This window comes from Oenanthe melanoleuca, chromosome 7, assembly GCF_029582105.1.
Source record: "Oenanthe melanoleuca isolate GR-GAL-2019-014 chromosome 7, OMel1.0, whole genome shotgun sequence".
Taxonomy (NCBI): domain Eukaryota; kingdom Metazoa; phylum Chordata; class Aves; order Passeriformes; family Muscicapidae; genus Oenanthe; species Oenanthe melanoleuca.
This window is the reverse complement of record NC_079341.1, coordinates 26,076,056-26,091,881: the sequence shown is the minus strand read 5'-3', so window position 1 is coordinate 26,091,881 and position 15,826 is coordinate 26,076,056. Positions and strand designations below refer to the sequence as shown.

Below are 15,826 nucleotides of genomic sequence, written 5' to 3'. Positions count from 1 at the left end.
TTTCAAAAGGAAAAAAGTTTAAATCTTCTCACACCATGTCAAAGATCCCTTCAGGGCTCATGGATGAGGGAGCTGTACTGACTCTCATTTTGTGATGTCTCTGACTTGAAACTGGAAAAACCTGGAACTGAAAGCAATGGAGGAAACTGTCCTCCCAGAGATCAGATAAATATTCAAAGCTCTCACTGTCGTCATTGAGTGACCTATCACTGCAGTGGTGCATGAAGGAGCAAAATGTCTTACTGATCAGGCTGACAAAGGAACTGCCTTATTTCTCACATGCTGCTGCAGAGGAGCAATCTGACCAGACACAGGTACAAGCAATGAAGAAAAAAGGAAGTTTTTACAGCAACATTGTACAGTTGAAAAACTTAAGGCAAACCTTAAGGGCACTGGTTAGAAGAGAATACACCTCCCCTGGGAAACTGAAGCTGATCGTCTAAGGGAAACCTTTCTACAATATGGTGGAAAGGTTGAGTGAAAGGAATAGAGTTCCTGTTCTTCAGCAGAGATGGAAGAACACTTTGGGGCAATCAGAACAGAGGCAGAGCATTCTCCAGCACTAGTCTCTGCCCAGGCTTGACTGGGATCAGTTGCACAGCTGGAAAGAGTTGAAAAGATGGCATTAGGCTCTAGATCCATTAGCAAGGATTAACATAATAATTTGCAACTTTCCACCTCAAATCCTCCCCCAGTGTGATCTCCATCTGTGCAGCTTTGCATCCCTGAGAAATGACCTCAGCTGCAGTTGAGAAGACCCAGTCTGCAAACATCCCTCTCAGGGAAGGTTCTCTGCATGGAATCAGGCAGAGGATTTGTTTGCAGTGGAGGCCCAGGTGGTTTGAACCCTTCCCTCCTGGGACAGGAACTTCCCTTGCTGTGCCAGTCACATCCCTGGGAAGACTTCCAGGGGAGCAGAGCACCTTGCAGAGCTCAGGCTCTTGCATTTTCCCCAGGTTAGATGTTCTACATGCAGAGTGTGAATATGCAGGTGAACAAGCACTCAGACAAGGAGTGTATTCCTCCTTTCAAGAAAGGGCTGGTTTTCGAACAGCTATGTTCTCCTTGGACAGGGCAAGCCCCCAGAGCTGACCAACCAGTGCAAACCAGAAGTGCCAGTTTGAAGTCACAGTAAACAGGCAGTGAAGCCTGCAAGGAGATGCCCATCTTACCTAACTCATGCCTGACCCACAGCACAAAGACAGGAGATACAAAACAGATTGGAGTCCTTCTTTTGAAGTCCAAAGACTCATTTCATGGCAGGGAGCAGACTCTGAACAGTCCCTACACTCTTTAGTATTGCTGCACCCCTACCTCCACTGCAGCTCTCTTTAGTAGAGCTGCATCCAGTGACAGTACTTGAACAAGAGAAGATGGACTGTGGATGGGTGATGGGTCAGGATCCACACACAGACTCCCAGCATGTAATGACCTTGCTGGCTGAAAAACCAGCTGGGTGAGGCTCTGTAGCTCAATCACTTTGCAGTGAAATGAAGGCAAATTATTTATTCAGAGAGAAAATCCTTGGCAATCCTCTCAAAACAGGAAGCAGTTAAATTACTGCAAGAAAAATCAAACCATTTACCACACAGAGTTACAGCTCAGAGAATACTGAAAGCTGACACCGCAGCGGGAGGAAGAAGCCTCCCTCCAACACACTGGCACAGCATGGAGGGGGGACTGTGTGATGCACCAGGTCAGGAGCAAACACTGCTGAAAAATAAAGATTGTTTCAGCTAAATCAGTTCCTTGATCCAGCTCACTGCACAAAGACATTTGCTGGAGGTGATAATAATATGTCCTCTAACAAGTTCCAGTTTAAAGAGGTGGCTGGGCTGGCTGCAGTTAATCAATTCCAGCAGGCAGAGCCTAGTTGAAGAGCCAGCCCCAAGGTCTATTGTGCATCCTTCTTACCCTCGCTTCCCAAACTGTTTCAGGTCAGCACTTTCATTGATCTGCTGGGCTTCAGCAGGCAGGGCTATAAATAAAGAGCCATTAATCAAGTATTTAAGTACCCTTTTTACTGAAATAAAGCAAACACACAGAAATGACATCAAGATGGGAAAAATCCAAACAAGTTAGTGAATACAAAGACTATCCAAGAGAGCACTCGCAGGAACACACTTGAGGCTGAAGTGGCTCAGGGAACAGCCGTGCTGGGTGTTGAGTCACTCTCCAGTGCTCCTGCGCTGACTCACTCCCCTCCCAGCTGCCAGCACAGGCTGCACAGCCCATTCAGTACCAACAGGAGCCACTTCTTCAGAGTTCAAGTGCATCTGATTCACCATGAGCCATCAAGCATCTGCAGTCAACTGCCATTCCCTGCTCCCCCTTCCCTACTCAAGTCTTTCTGGGTTTTCCCTTCTTTCCTCTACTCCTAGCTCTGGGACAGGAACACAACTCACCATTTAGGAACAGAGTAATGTGAAGATTTCTTGTCAAAGTCAAAAGGTCCTACAGGCTGTTGTGCTGAAGAGGAAGCTACTAAAGCATCCCCATCTTCCCCTGTTGCTGCCTAAGGAGAGTTAGACCCTTTTCCAGACCCAGGCTGGGAATGAGCCATGTAGCCTGGCTCTTGCAAACAATGCTTTCCCAGAGTACCATGCTATGCTCTCCCAAGACCTAGAACAGGAAAGAACGAGGTGTTTGCTAACCATCCTCAAAGAACATGATACTGTGTCTCTTTCTTGGGCATTTGCTCTTCACAGAGCCTTAGACAGAAGGATTCTACACCTTGCACCTCTGCAAGGCCTAAGAGCCTTGCTCTTCCAGTTGTCCCTCCCATGGTACCTGCACTTGTGGCACAGCACTGCTTTATCTCCACCAGCAAGAGCTGGCTGATCTGGGATGTAGTGAACAGCTGCATTAGGCACACAGGATCTGTGCCAGGAAGCAGACCTGCTGCATGACCAAATGTAACTAGAGTACCTGGGACACAAGTCAGCACAAAGCCTTTACCAGCAGCTGCCCTGCCACATGACCTCATATCCCATGCTAGGAGTCCCCTAACCTAAGACACATCAATCTGATGCTCAGAAACCCCTTCTCTATTCCCCTGCTACCACAAATTTCCTGTGTGAAGTGCACAGCTGTGTCTGCATAGCCTTAGGGTGTTGGTTTATCCCCCATCTCTGGTTTGGGCAGTAAAACTGGCTTAAGCTCCCTCCTTCCTCCCACTGCCACAGCGTTAAGTCAAGAAATGAGCAAACACTGGCACAGGGCAAGAACAAAGAAATACTTAGAAAGCTGTTACATTGCCACAGGGCTCAGGAAGTTACACCCTCATTTTCTTCAGCTGTGAAAGGGGGATACTGCCATCTCCCTGTGTTAAGTGACATAAAATACAAAGGATGAGGACAAACATGAAAGATTGTGAGACGCTCTTAAGATAATCTTGCCAACTCTTGGATTCATAAGGACAAACTCCATAGCTCTCCTGTTTTACTTGGCGAAATCACTCAAAATTTAAAAATATTTTAAGAAAAACGCCTATGAAATCTGTTTGCAGTTTGACTTTGCACTTGGCAGTGTTTATACGTGCACCATTGAACAACTACAGCCAAGGGCAGGAACTCCATTATTGTCCAAGGACAGCTGAAGGATGAACTGAAATGCTGGTATTCCAGAGCAGGCTCTCAGCAAGGGAAGCAAATAACAGCAGATGATCAGGTAACAGGCAGAGGTACCAAGCGGCCATAGTCAAAGAACAGCTTTTATTGGCCAAAATAACCAGTAAACTATTTTCTTCCAATAAACAAAACAACCCCCTAACTCAGTGGTAAATCTTCACTAAGAAACCAAAACGCTAACCCCACATAAACTTGACCGTTCCCATTCATCCTCTGAAGTATTCCTCCTCCTCCTAAGTTAGCTGTTCTCCTTAACAGTCCTGCACCATCAGAAACAGGAGAATGGCAAAACTCAAAGTAATTTAGGACAGGAGAACAAGCACATGGGGAGGCATGAGTCTGTCCACTTACACACATGAAAGAGGCTGTTGGTGTTTGCAAACATCTTACATACTTACCTGAAAGCAGTAACTTCCCTATTTCTGGAGATACAAACATTTTACTACGCAAACTATAGTTTTGTGGTGGTTTTTTGGTTTTTTTAATCCCAGGACACAGGTATAGTTGTGGCCTGTACAGGTTGTTACAACTCAGACACCACCTGCAGTTTAGCAGTTTACACTTCTCTATTCAGAAAACTTAGAAGTTAAAAAAACATTAGAATTGGTTACACTGAGTTCTCAAGACAAATCATCATTTAAACTCTGCATTTACTCATGCCAGTAAAACAAATACCAGTCAGAGAAAGCAGGTGTCTAAGAAAACCTGCTCTCCCTGGTAATTGAAATCTTGGTGGAAAGGAAAAAAATATGAGAGAGATGCCAGGGTGCAAGACACCAGTTCCAATAGAAGAATTCTCAGGAGTATTTTCACTAATTTCTCAATTACAGGGGGTACATTAACAGAAACCATTAAAAAAGAGATCTGGATCTGGTCCATAAACAGTTATGCAAATTTGTTCAACTTACATAGGTGAAAATTTAAGAAACAAAAAGGAAAAAAAAGTATCTTAAAAAAAAGTCAGTATTTACACACTGTTTCTTAAAAGATCCCATGTGTCTGCACTGAGCTGGGTGCTGTGCACACATCTCTGAGGGCGTGGGAGCAGAGACAGCCACAGCATGCCCCTGACAGACCAGGGAAGCAGCACTACAAAACTACTGGGAATCTCAGATCATGGGAGTCACTGACTACTATTGCTGCTGTGCAGAGAACGGCACCATGTGTTTGACAGAGGAATTCCACTGGAAACAGTCTCCTTTTCTAATCTAGACATGATTTTACAAAACATCTAACACCTGTACTACACCTTTTGTAAGAAAATAGAGAGCAGCTTTGAGCTGCAGTTCTTCTAAACTAATGTAGGAAGGCTTCTCTAGGTACTTCCTAAATTGGCAACCATCTGAGGTAATCGATGATGCTGCTCAAACGAGCATCCTTCACTTCTCCCCGCCTGCACCAATTGTTGCCTCCTTATTGAGTCCTCTGATCGACAAGTCATAAACCACTTCCTCAATTTTCTTGACATCGTATTTCAGCCCGTCGTAGCGTTTCCTCAGCGAGTCATTCTTCAGGTTGAGGAGGCGGAAGCCAGAATCCAGCTCGTTGATAAAGGCTGAGATGCGGAGAGGGCGAGAATAGTCCCCAGCTGTGACACTGTTCACTGCCAGCCTGGCCTGCCAGAGGAGACACCCAGAAATGTCAGCACAGCACCCACATCACATCACATCGGTTACTGTACCAAATGAAGCACTTGCGTTCCAGGCAGTCACATAATTTGTACTTAGATCTACCTTTTTGCTGACCACAGTTCTGGATTTTGAATCAAATTACTAGTTTAAATATTAAAAGTATCACTGAGGAAAATGTAGAGAAGCATCTTGCTACAAGTTCAGATCAAGGTGTTGTGTATCATAACCTCCAGAAACAACTCCAGAAAGCTGAAAAACACATTACTTCTGTTTTCAAGGTCAGTTTCAAACCAAATACATCCATGGACATCTTTCTTACCAGCTCACTGGCGAGAGTTAATACACCAGAAAGATAATCTTCAATGTCCAGGTGAAAGCCCCGTTCTCGATCAGCTTCAACTAAGACAAAAACAGAGCAGGGATGAGATGGTGCTGAACATGAGCAAACCCAGCCACCTTAAATTGCATTTGTTTACTGGTGCTAATTTGAAATATCAAATTTATGAAATACTATTACAAAATAAAAGCCAGTCTTTTCCTGTATGTGATGTGATTACAGCCTTTCAGTTCTTGATTCAGCATCTTGTACATCCAACAGGGTAACTGGATTTACATCTATATACAGGACACATTTTCTTTTCTTTTTTCAAATCTTTTCTCTGGGAAGATACAATTCTTTTATGGCAAAGAATTTAATCTCTTTTACACACTTTTTAAATGCCAAAAACAAGAAATTAGAGAAACAAGTTCTCATCTTTGTGTTACTCATTTGGTGCATTTACACACTTTAAATGAATGACCTTCATTGAAGAAGAACTTATTAATGAATGAATACTTCTGTTAACATTAGGTTTGCCAATTTCCATCTTCTGAGAATTTGTTGTTTATATAATGAAATCAAACACCAGATAATCTCTGGAACCGATTTCTCAGGATGGAATGAAGTGGTGCTGTTTCCCTGTATCTCTGAAAGCTACAATGTCTAAGGTCAGAAGCTTTTTCTCTTCTACAACATTAACTTACTCCCAAGTATTTCTGCAACAGCTTCCCGGGTCACTAATGTTTCTGACTCCAAGTAGACTACGAATGCTGCCAGGAACACCAGCCGCTGCAGCACAAACCTCCAGTGCTCATGAAACCTGCAGAAGAAACAGCAGGTCAAGGTGTAAATAATTAATGTTTATTACTGGAGCGTTAGGCAACAAGCGCACACTATGCGTGTGTTGTGTTTTCTGCCTTAACACATGCACTTTGCAGTACTTTTGGTTTATCAAAATGACACCAGCTAAAGGACATCTCCTTGGTACTCCAGAACTCCACACCCAGGTTACCACACTGGACTCTGACATTTGCTTACCCCTCTCACATACCTCCTCAGCTCCCACACTTTTCCAGGCTGTGTTGCCCACCAGAGCTTTTCCTCCCACCTTCCCTCAGCAGATCTGAACTGACAAGATTCTTGTTCTTTGAAATGTTCTTGCCAGGCACTGTCCCTTCTGGCAGCAACAGAACACCAAGGTGACAACTTCATTTAGTGTCTGCAGAACCAAACAGCCATTTCATGACAGATTTAGAGCTCTGCTTCCAAATATGCCTCAAACCGAACAACTTAACTGAAATTAATGGAGCAGTAAATGCCCTGCTCCCAGATACAAGGGCAGCTCCAGCAGAACACCAACTCCTTAAGTTCTCTTTTTCTTTTTAAAGGAAGTTTCTAGAAAAATAATTCAATACCCAGTATTTTTAGTGAAAAGTTAGTGTTTGAACAAAAGTATTTTTACTTTGCAAAGAGAAAGAAGTATTCAGCCCATAAACCTTTACGTCATTATTCCAAAGCAATGATGCCAAATGCCCAGGCAATTCTCATATATATCTGTGTCTGACTGTCTGATCCTGCACACCTATAATACTGATCAGCAGGAAACTTGGTCTTCAGAGACTCCATCTGTGTCCTCACTGTACCAAAGTGCTCACGAGCCTTCTGACACTTCTTTGAAACTGAAAAAGAAACAGCACAGCATTCAGGGAATGAATACACTCAGGAAATGGACATTTGACAGGCAACAGAGGTCTGCAAACAGAGTTTTCCAGTGTAGATAGTGCATCGCTTCAGGAAACTAAATTTCCTGCTTTTCACGATGTATTTGAAGAGCCTGGGTGCCAGCCTGTCCAGTGTGTGTTACAGCTCTGCAGAGAAAGGGTCTCTTGTTCCTGCAGCAGCCACTGCCACCTCCTGTTCACAGACAGAGTTACAGCCCTGCTGCACTGCAGTGCCAGCACCCACCAAAGGGCTAAAGTACAGCTGCACTCAGCACTCCACACCTGCTGCTCACAGCCCAGGGGAGGGTGAAGACCAGCCTGACAGGCCCTCCTGCATCTTCATTATTCACAGATCCTAAATCTGAAAGCTGTGATGATTTTTACCAAACAACACCTACTAGGAGTCACTCAAGTGTAATTATAAAACTTCTGCTAATAACACATAGTTTCTGTTAAAAAACAAACAAACAAACAAACAAACTTCAGGAAGCAGAATGTGGGAGTGCTCCATGTGGCAGCCAGGCTGAAAGAGCTGTGTAAAGCTCACTGAGAGCTACAGGGTCCCTCAGTCGTCTGAGCATCGTGTAGCTGGGGGAACAGTGTAAGGAACATTCCCATTTAGATTCTGCCAAAGGCACCTGTGACAAAAATAAACAATCCTTACTGTAAAGGCTCAGACAATGCCCAGTGACACACACACAACCCCCAGATTCAGAATCCCTTGTACACCCTCAGGTGTCACCTCTGATGATGTGCAGCTGCAAGAGCAAAGGCCGAGCTGGCTCTCAGGCCTGTGACCCTGCCTGCCATCAGACAGCAGCAGGATGCAGCACACACTGCCCTGCCCGGCTTCCTGAGCACTTCTCCAACTCCATCTGGGACAAGCAGCCACGGAACTCTGTGTAAGACAACATTTTAAAAGCCACTGGCTGGGACAGGAACCTGTCCTCCACCAAACTCCCAACTATCCCATGGTTTTACTAACATGAATTTGATGACAAATTCAGGTCTGTTATCATGAGCTACCTCTTGACCTATTAAGCATGAACTCACTATTTTTACAAGAATTGTAAGATGAGGCTTTGGGGTTTTTGTCTGATTGCTTTTTTTGATCGGTTGGTTGTTTTTTGTGGTTTTTTTTGGTTTTTTGGGGTTTTTTTTGGGGGGTGTGTGGCTTTTAGTTTTGTTTTGTATTTTTTAGTTGCATTTTGTTATTTTTTTTCCTTTAACTATTCCAAATCTCTTCTCAGACTCCTCAAGTTCCAGGACCAGCTCTCTAAGAATTAAAAACCAAGTGAAAACACACTGAGTTGAACATGGCCTCTACAATTAAATGCTTGAAAACAACTCTGAAGTAACTGTTACCCACACAATGACCATGGATTTTCCCAGGTTAGAAAACTGAGTGTCTGCTTGTGTAAATAACCACTCAGCAGCTCTGATTTCCAGCACTGCTGGGCTTCCCAGCAGATGGAACTTGCACTTGCCTGCACAGGTCAAACCTCAGGTGATGCTCTTTGCTGAACACGACCCTCCCTGAGGCCAGAGAAACTGGAGAGGCCTCCAACTGCAGCCTCAGTGTGCTGAGGAACCTCATCAGGCTGAAAACAACCAGTCAGCTCTGCAAGGGAGTAAAACAGCACCTGGGGAGGCTGATTCCATTTCCCTCCATAGGGTGGCTTGCACAAATTCCTCTCAAGAGTTTCCAGCAAAGTCAGAATGGTTGCTTCTTCTGACAAGATATTAATTAACTGGAAAAACCCCAGCTCTTAATGAACATATTTAAGTTTATTCCAGTAGTTTCACCAGTAAGCTGAGAAATGAGGGGGCAGAAAGAACAGATCTGACACCTGCAGAGCTGCTGTCGTGGCCTGGAGAAATGGGCTGGCCCAGAAACATTTTGCCCAACACCTCAGAAGCCTGGAATCAGGCTGACAAAAACCTCCAAAGCTGCATAACAATTCCTGCTGTCACTCAAAGAGACATCGAGAGCAGCTTCTGCTGTTTCAGCCTTTGCAAGTTAGTTTTACATTTTGCTGCATTAAGCAGATTTCATACACGCACAGACAATCTGTTTAGTGCAAATCAGACTGAAGTGTGTTCTCACCCATACTGAATAACCCCCAGCGCTCAGTATCAGAGCTTTCTGGGGTGTGAGGTGAAGAGATGGGACTGGGACACTGATACAAAGGCCCAACAAGCGATGATACCACAATCTATGTGCAAGCCACTTAGAGGGAGACCTAAGAGCCAACTTAGCAGACCGGACACGAACACCTGGAAAAGAACACACTGTTCTGCACTGAGACAGAAAAGCAATACGGTACGAAGGGGAGAAATGGACAGAACGGTTCCATAATGATGAACGGCAACTTTACTACTTGTCTGGCTTGAAACCTCCCAGCTGCGCACTCATCTTCCCAGCAGCCTTCGAGAAGCCCAGGCTGAAGGCCCCGGGAGAGCCTGGAACCTGGAAAAGCACTCCCGCCCCCGTCTGCGGCGGTGCGGGACTCACTGTGCTGGAAGCCGGGCCCCTGGTGCACGCCCTGCAGCAGCGTCAGAATCTCCCGCGCCGTCTGCTCCAGCGCCTGCACCACCTTCCGGATCTCCTGCGGGCACAGCGCGCCGTCAGCCGAAGCACCGCGCCGCCCCGTCCCCTCCCCGCCCGCGCCGCCCGCCCCGGCACCTCTCGGATGTCCTGGTCCTGGCCGAGCGCTCCCTGCAGCGCCGCGAACATCTCGCTCACCGACATGGTGCCGCCGCTTCCCGCCCACGGGGCCTTCCGCGCTGCCGGCGCGCGGCTGCCCCGCGCACCACCTGACCGCGCCGCGCCGGGCTGCCCTGCGCACCGCCTGAGCGGCCGGAGCAGCCAGGAATGGGCGGAGGGGCCGCTGGGAGGGTTCCCAGAGAGCGCTGAACGGCCCGGAGGGGGCAGTTGGTAGCCCTACGGCGGGAGTTTGTCGCCCCGGTGGTGTCCGTGTCTCAGGCCGCCCTCCCGGTGCGGTGGGGCCGGGCCCGGTGCGACTGAGCGAGGACCCCTCCGCCCCGTTGCTGGGAGACGGCGTCTGGCCGCGCGGCGCCGACGCGCAGGCAGTGACGCACTTCCGGCGGCCGCGCGGAGGCAGCATGGCGGCGGAGGCGGCCATGGCGGCAGAGGTGTCCGCGCCTGCCACGGCTGTGAAGGCGGCGCCGCTGCTGGCACTGGAGCCGCGGCTGCAGCGCCAATTCCAGCAGAAGGTGCAGCGGGCCCGCGCCAAGCGGTCGGCCAAGGTGAGCGGGGCGGCCCGGCGGGGCGGGGCGGGGGCGGCCCGGCGAGTCCCGGCCCGGGCTAACGCGGTGTCTGTATGCCCTCAGGAGGAGCTGACGCCGGGCGTGGTGTTCGTGGGGCATCTCCCGCGGGGCCTCCACGAGCCGCAGCTTCGCGAGTACTTCGGGCAGTTCGGCACGGTGACGCGGCTGCGGCTCTCCAGGAGTAAGAAGGTGAGCAGCGCCCGCGGCCCGCGCGGTACCGGAGGGTGGCGGGGCGCTCGCAGCCGGGCCCGAGGCCGGGCCGGGCACTCTGCGTGACTGGGGCTCCATAATGTTATAATGTTATCCCATTATAAGACTACTGTATAAGCATGGAACAGCAGCAGTGCAGGGCAGCTTTGTTTTTTTAAGCAAGTAGATCCATGCAAGCAGTATTTGCTATGTGTGCAATATGTATTTTCCAAATAATATCATGCCAGTTAAAGACTAAATCTGGTGCTTTTCACAATTTCAGTGAGCTTTGTGAAATTACTTGTGGTTAGCTGAGAATGGATCATGAGTTTGGAAGAATAAAATAATTTTAATAGAGCCCTTCGGCTCCCAAGGCGTTGTTTCATGTTGCTCTCTTGTCACTCACAGACTGGAGCCAGCAAAGGCTATGCGTTTATGGAGTTTGAATCTGATGATGTGGCCAAGATTGTTGCAGACACAATGAACAATTACCTGTTTTCTGAGAGGCTGCTGAAGTGTAAGTATCAGCTGCAGTGCAAGTCCTCTAGCAGGGAAAGGAACCCTGTACTTATTTCATTTATCTTTCTTGACTGTGTGTAGAATCTTACGGGTTTTTTAATGAAGTTTTGTCTCAAAAATATTTTCAGTGGGGTTGTAAAGAATATGCTCAGCAGGCTTTTGGTCACTAGTGCTATTTTTTTCTCTGGGCTGTTATTGCTGTTAGTGATTGTGTCACATGAAATCTCAAGGTGAGTTTGGGTTTGCTGTAGAGATGGTTCGTTTTACATGGAAACTCCTTGACATAAGTAACTGCTGCAGTTGTTGTCTGTAAGGTCTGACATAAGGGTTTTTTTGAGTAAAAGATTGATGAAATCACTGAGTTTCTCAGTCATGGTAACAGTAAAACGTCCTTTGTAAAAGGTTGGGAGTTGTGTGGTGTTGTAAAACAATTTTGTCTGATTTTTCTGGGTGAAAGTGTTGAAGTGTTTTATCCATCCATCCCTCCCTCCCTCCCTCCGTCTCCCTGGCTGAGGATGCCGTGGCCGTGTCGCTCCCGAGGGCTGTTGCAGCGCTGGGCTGCGCTGCGAGCCCTGTCCCCGTTTGGCGCAGGTCACGTGGTGCCCCCCGAGCGGGTGCACGCCGAGCTGTTCCGGGGCTGCGAGCGCCTGTTCCGGCAGCCGTCCCAGCCGGCCGTGCGGCGCTACAACCGGAGCCGCTCCCTGCTGCAGAGGGCCAGGATGACCCAGCGCCTGCTGCGCAAGGAGAGGCTGCTGCGCAAGAGGCTGGCTGAGAAGGGGCTCGACTATGACTTCCCAGGATTTGTAAGTTTGCCATCGTTCTAATGAGTGTAATAAGCAAGATGTGTTTCTAGGGTTGTGCTGAATACGTGGAAATCGTGTGTTTTGTGTGGAGTTGGTAAAAGAGCTGGAGCCTCATGGAGGCTCACTGGTGCTAGGAACTGTAAGAAGCTCCAGGAATTCAGCGTGGTGCTGTTTCTGGGCTGCACTCCATGTGCCCGTGTGTTTACTTGTAGAGAAGTAAACAGGTAACAGCAAAGGGTAGATGTTCCTTCTGTTGGTACAAGCAGTTGGATACTCTATGGTTTAATACTGGAGCAGAGGGGCTTTGCTGAGCCCTGTGGGAGGCTTTAGCAGAGTGGGGGTGTAAGGCAGGTCCCAAGGCCAGAACTTCCATCCACAGCCCTTGCGTGTTCCTCCTCTGCAGAGTGCTTGGGTCAAGTACTTGAGTTGTGAGCAGTTAATGCTGTTTAACATGGAATGTTTTTAAAATGCACAATAGCACATTTTTTTGTGTTGCTTTTGGTATTTTTGTTCAAACCAGATTACCTCCGTGTCAGTCAGTGTATTACTTTAAACCTATTTGCTGTAGCAAAGACTTTGTAGTTATAAAACAAATTATGAACTGTTGACAGTGTCTTCACCCAAGTATGTAGTGATCCACCTGATCTGTCTTGCTTCCTAGGCTGCACAGGAGCTTTCCAAAAAGAGGAAAAAAGTTAAAACATCCAAGAAATCAAAACTGAACATTTCTTTGAGCAGCCAGGTAAGATGGACCAGTCCTGGTGGTGTCCAGTACAGTCACTCACATTAGCAGATGTTCAAAGTCTTCAACTGGCACCTCAGTACTGATTTTAACACACAAAAACCTTGACATTGTTTGCTTGAGAGATGTTTGTGCCAGAAGTAGCTCCTTTGAGATGTATTTACACTCTTGAAAAGGGGAGTGTGTTTGAATCCTCATGGTTCCATCTCCTATGAGAGTATTCAGCAGCAAAGGCTTCAGCTCAGCATGCTGTAAACAGCAGTGCCTGTCCCTCGGTGTGTCTGCTGTCAGCTTCTGCTGTTCAGCACCCCCTTGAGGCTGCAGTAGGGCAGGGTGCTGGAGCCAGGCACCCCCTGCAGCTGTGCTTTAGACTGGGAGGACATGATCTCCTTGATGGAGTCCTTCTGTTGGACCATGTTTCAATGCCAGCCTCTTTTGATCAAAAGGGAGTTAATTGTTAATACGGTCTAGTGCTATGTGTCCCCATTTCCATACTGTCCCGTCCCTCCTACCCCATGCTCTCCAGACATGGTATTTGGTGTTTTGGAAACAAATGCTAGGTAAAAGTAGCAGTAAGATGAAGGGGAAGTTCAGGTCATCAGGACTGAGATTTGAGATATTGACAATCTAAAAAGTCTGTAAGGCATTAACATTTCTGTTCTGTTTCATTGTTATTGTGAGTTGGGGGATGTATGTGATTTTTTTGGAGATTTTTATTATTACTGGGTTTACTTGTGATTATTGGAGCATGGCTGGTTGTGAGGAAGACAGAATAACTAATACAATCTGTCAGCTGAGTTCTGAGGGCTGACTGAGGAAATGAAGCTGGGATGTTTCAGCTCTGCTGTAAACTTGAATGTGGCATTTCTGTATCCCAGTCTCAAACATACTCTCTAACCTCCCTCCCTGTTGTACTGATTCTCTTCCATCTGACTTTCCTGATGCTTTGAGTCAGGAAATACAAAGTTTATAAAGCAGATGTGCATAACAACATGTTAGAAAATGTAAATTAATTTCCAGTTGCCTTTCACATACACTTCTTTGAAGGTGACATTTCTGTCCAAAGAAATAATGTCTACAAAAGTAGCTAGTTACAAAACAAAAACAGTTTTCTGAAAGAGCTGGTCTGAGGTGTCTTGAACCTCAGGGGCAGTGACAGCTGCTTTGTGGCAGATGGCTTTGCAGTGAATCCTGTTTTTCTGATCTCTTCAGGATCCTACTCCAGTCTGTACTCCAGCAGTGCTGGAGCGCCGGAAGGCTGCTCGGATGGATGACACAGAGGACGATGAAGTAACTCTCAGGCTTCCCTCTGCCAGTGTTCAGAATGCTGTGCAGAGACCAAAGAAGCAGCCAAGGCAAAGACCAAGCCTGAAGAAACAGAAACAGACTTAAAATTTTTATGGTTGTAGTAATATTTTTCTCATCTTAAAAGCTGTTGGGATGGAGCTTCTACTGTATCTCTGCCCTGGTTTGGTTCATCCTTCCTAGACTGTTTCAGTTTTTCTTAGGCAAGGACTCTGTTCACAAATCGTGTCCCTCTGGTTTAGTCATCAAGGGACCTGTGGTCTTCTCTGCCTATGAAGATACTCTTGACTTTGTGGTCACAAGTGCCCCTGCTGTGACACAGCTACAGTAGTTCAAAATCTTAATTTAATTTTGTAACTTGTGTCTAGCTCTCCCTGTTTGGAAAGAAAATGTGAGGCTGTTCATTCAGAGCTTGTTAACGCAAGCAACTATATCTTAAATTTATAGTTAATGACAGGTTATTAAAAAAATTACCATTTTCAACTTTCTTGGCTCTTGGTAATGGTTCTTCTATTTAACTGCATGTCTGTGTTTTGTGTAAGTTCTTGTTTATTTGCACCAGTTGAGGCTCTTGAGAAGATGCACCAATAATCAGAGCAGTCTGAGCTCTACTGGCAGTTCTGTTGTCTTTTGTCACTGCATTTTAGTTTCATTGCTTGCCTGAAACAAGGGTATCTTCTGCTCCAGGAGGTGATAAGCACATTGGAATATTGTAATAACCAGGAGTAGAAAGGCAGTTTTTTGTCAGCGGTAGTATGAGTTCAGAGAATTGAGTGTAGCTTTTTGTAATGCATTAAGATGAATTCTTGTTCCAACTAGATTGTCATTGCACATGGCAGGTATTATCCAGTCCTGCTTGAACAGGCAGTTTGACTGTACAGTTAGAGTTTGGATTTTAATGCAAGTCTGAGATCTGTAGAAATCCCAGTTTGGGTTCTGTGCACATACTTAGCCTTCATCTTTTGTTGTCTTAAACACTCTAGTGCTGTTGAGTGCTGGTCAGGCTTGACAGAAGATTTTAGAGGAAAGCCCAGGTGATAATAACTGGCTAGGTAGGTGGCTGGCACTAATTCCTTGGCTATTTTAGGAGTTGAAGGCCTGGCAGAGAAAAATTAATCTAAAGCATTGACCTTGCTGATTCTGATCTATCTGGCCTGATCACTGAAATAATCGTGGGATCACAATGACATTGTCTAGGTGACTCAGATTAGGTCATTCTCCTTTGCTGAGGAAGCCACTTGGGTGAGTGCATCTTCATATCAAACCCTTGTCACCTTGGGCAGGCCAGAGGAATCTCTTCACCTCCCCAGTGGTCACAGACAGTCCTTGCCTTTTAATGGAAGTGTTGCTGCGTGCATCTGCAGGCTTTCCTCCCTGTGCCTTGTTTGATGAGAAGTAGGCAGTGCTTGCACCCCAAACCCTTGGGAAAGAAATGCTCAATTGAGGTTTTAGATACACATGACCACAGTGGTTGGCAGAAATTGCTTATCTGTTTGTATCTCATGTGCAGCTCTTGGAAAACTTCTACCTCGACATCATACACCAAGAGAGCAGCAGAAAAGAACCAAAATGCATCTGCCCAGAATAGACAGCTTTCTTCTGAAATCCATGTTTCTGCTTTGTGTTGGGCACATAAAGAAGGCTGTTGGGTCAGGATGAACTAGAAATGTGGCTGCG

At 46.6% G+C, this 15,826-nt stretch overlaps 2 protein-coding genes across 2 annotated transcripts; one reads left to right on the top strand and one right to left on the bottom strand.

The window, feature by feature from the left end:
- Positions 1-2,002: 2,002 nt before the first annotated feature.
- TSN (translin) lies at positions 2,003-10,419 on the bottom strand. Its single transcript, XM_056496880.1, has 6 exons — positions 9,987-10,419; positions 9,816-9,909; positions 7,162-7,258; positions 6,284-6,399; positions 5,580-5,659; positions 2,003-5,245 (listed from the first exon to the last, which is right to left on the bottom strand). The coding sequence occupies exons 1-6, from the start codon at positions 10,050-10,052 to the stop codon at positions 5,009-5,011; spliced, it is 690 nt and encodes a 229-aa protein (XP_056352855.1). The 5' UTR covers positions 10,053-10,419; the 3' UTR covers positions 2,003-5,008.
- Positions 10,420-10,426: 7 nt separating this feature from the next.
- NIFK (nucleolar protein interacting with the FHA domain of MKI67) lies at positions 10,427-14,636 on the top strand. The gene is given in 7 exon segments (XM_056496879.1): positions 10,427-10,570; positions 10,655-10,780; positions 11,189-11,297; positions 11,891-12,102; positions 12,764-12,844; positions 14,057-14,198; positions 14,201-14,636. Coding segments are annotated over 7 exon segments (867 nt in total). The 3' UTR covers positions 14,254-14,636.
- The last annotated feature ends 1,190 nt before the right edge of the window (positions 14,637-15,826 follow it).

What these genes read in the sequence shown, in the direction of transcription:
- TSN (XM_056496880.1), bottom strand. Translation starts at nt 10,052, where the DNA reads ATGTCGGTGAGCGAGATGTTCGCGGCGCTGCAGGGAGCGCTCGGCCAG. An exon ending in AGGACCAGGACATCCGAGAG is followed by an intron (nt 9,910 to 9,986) that starts GTGCCGGGGCGG and finishes CTGTGCCCGCAG; the next exon opens with GAGATCCGGAAGGTGGTGCA. An exon ending in TGTTGCAGAAATACTTGGGA is followed by an intron (nt 5,660 to 6,283) that starts GTAAGTTAATGT and finishes TTTTTGTCTTAG; the next exon opens with TTGAAGCTGATCGAGAACGG.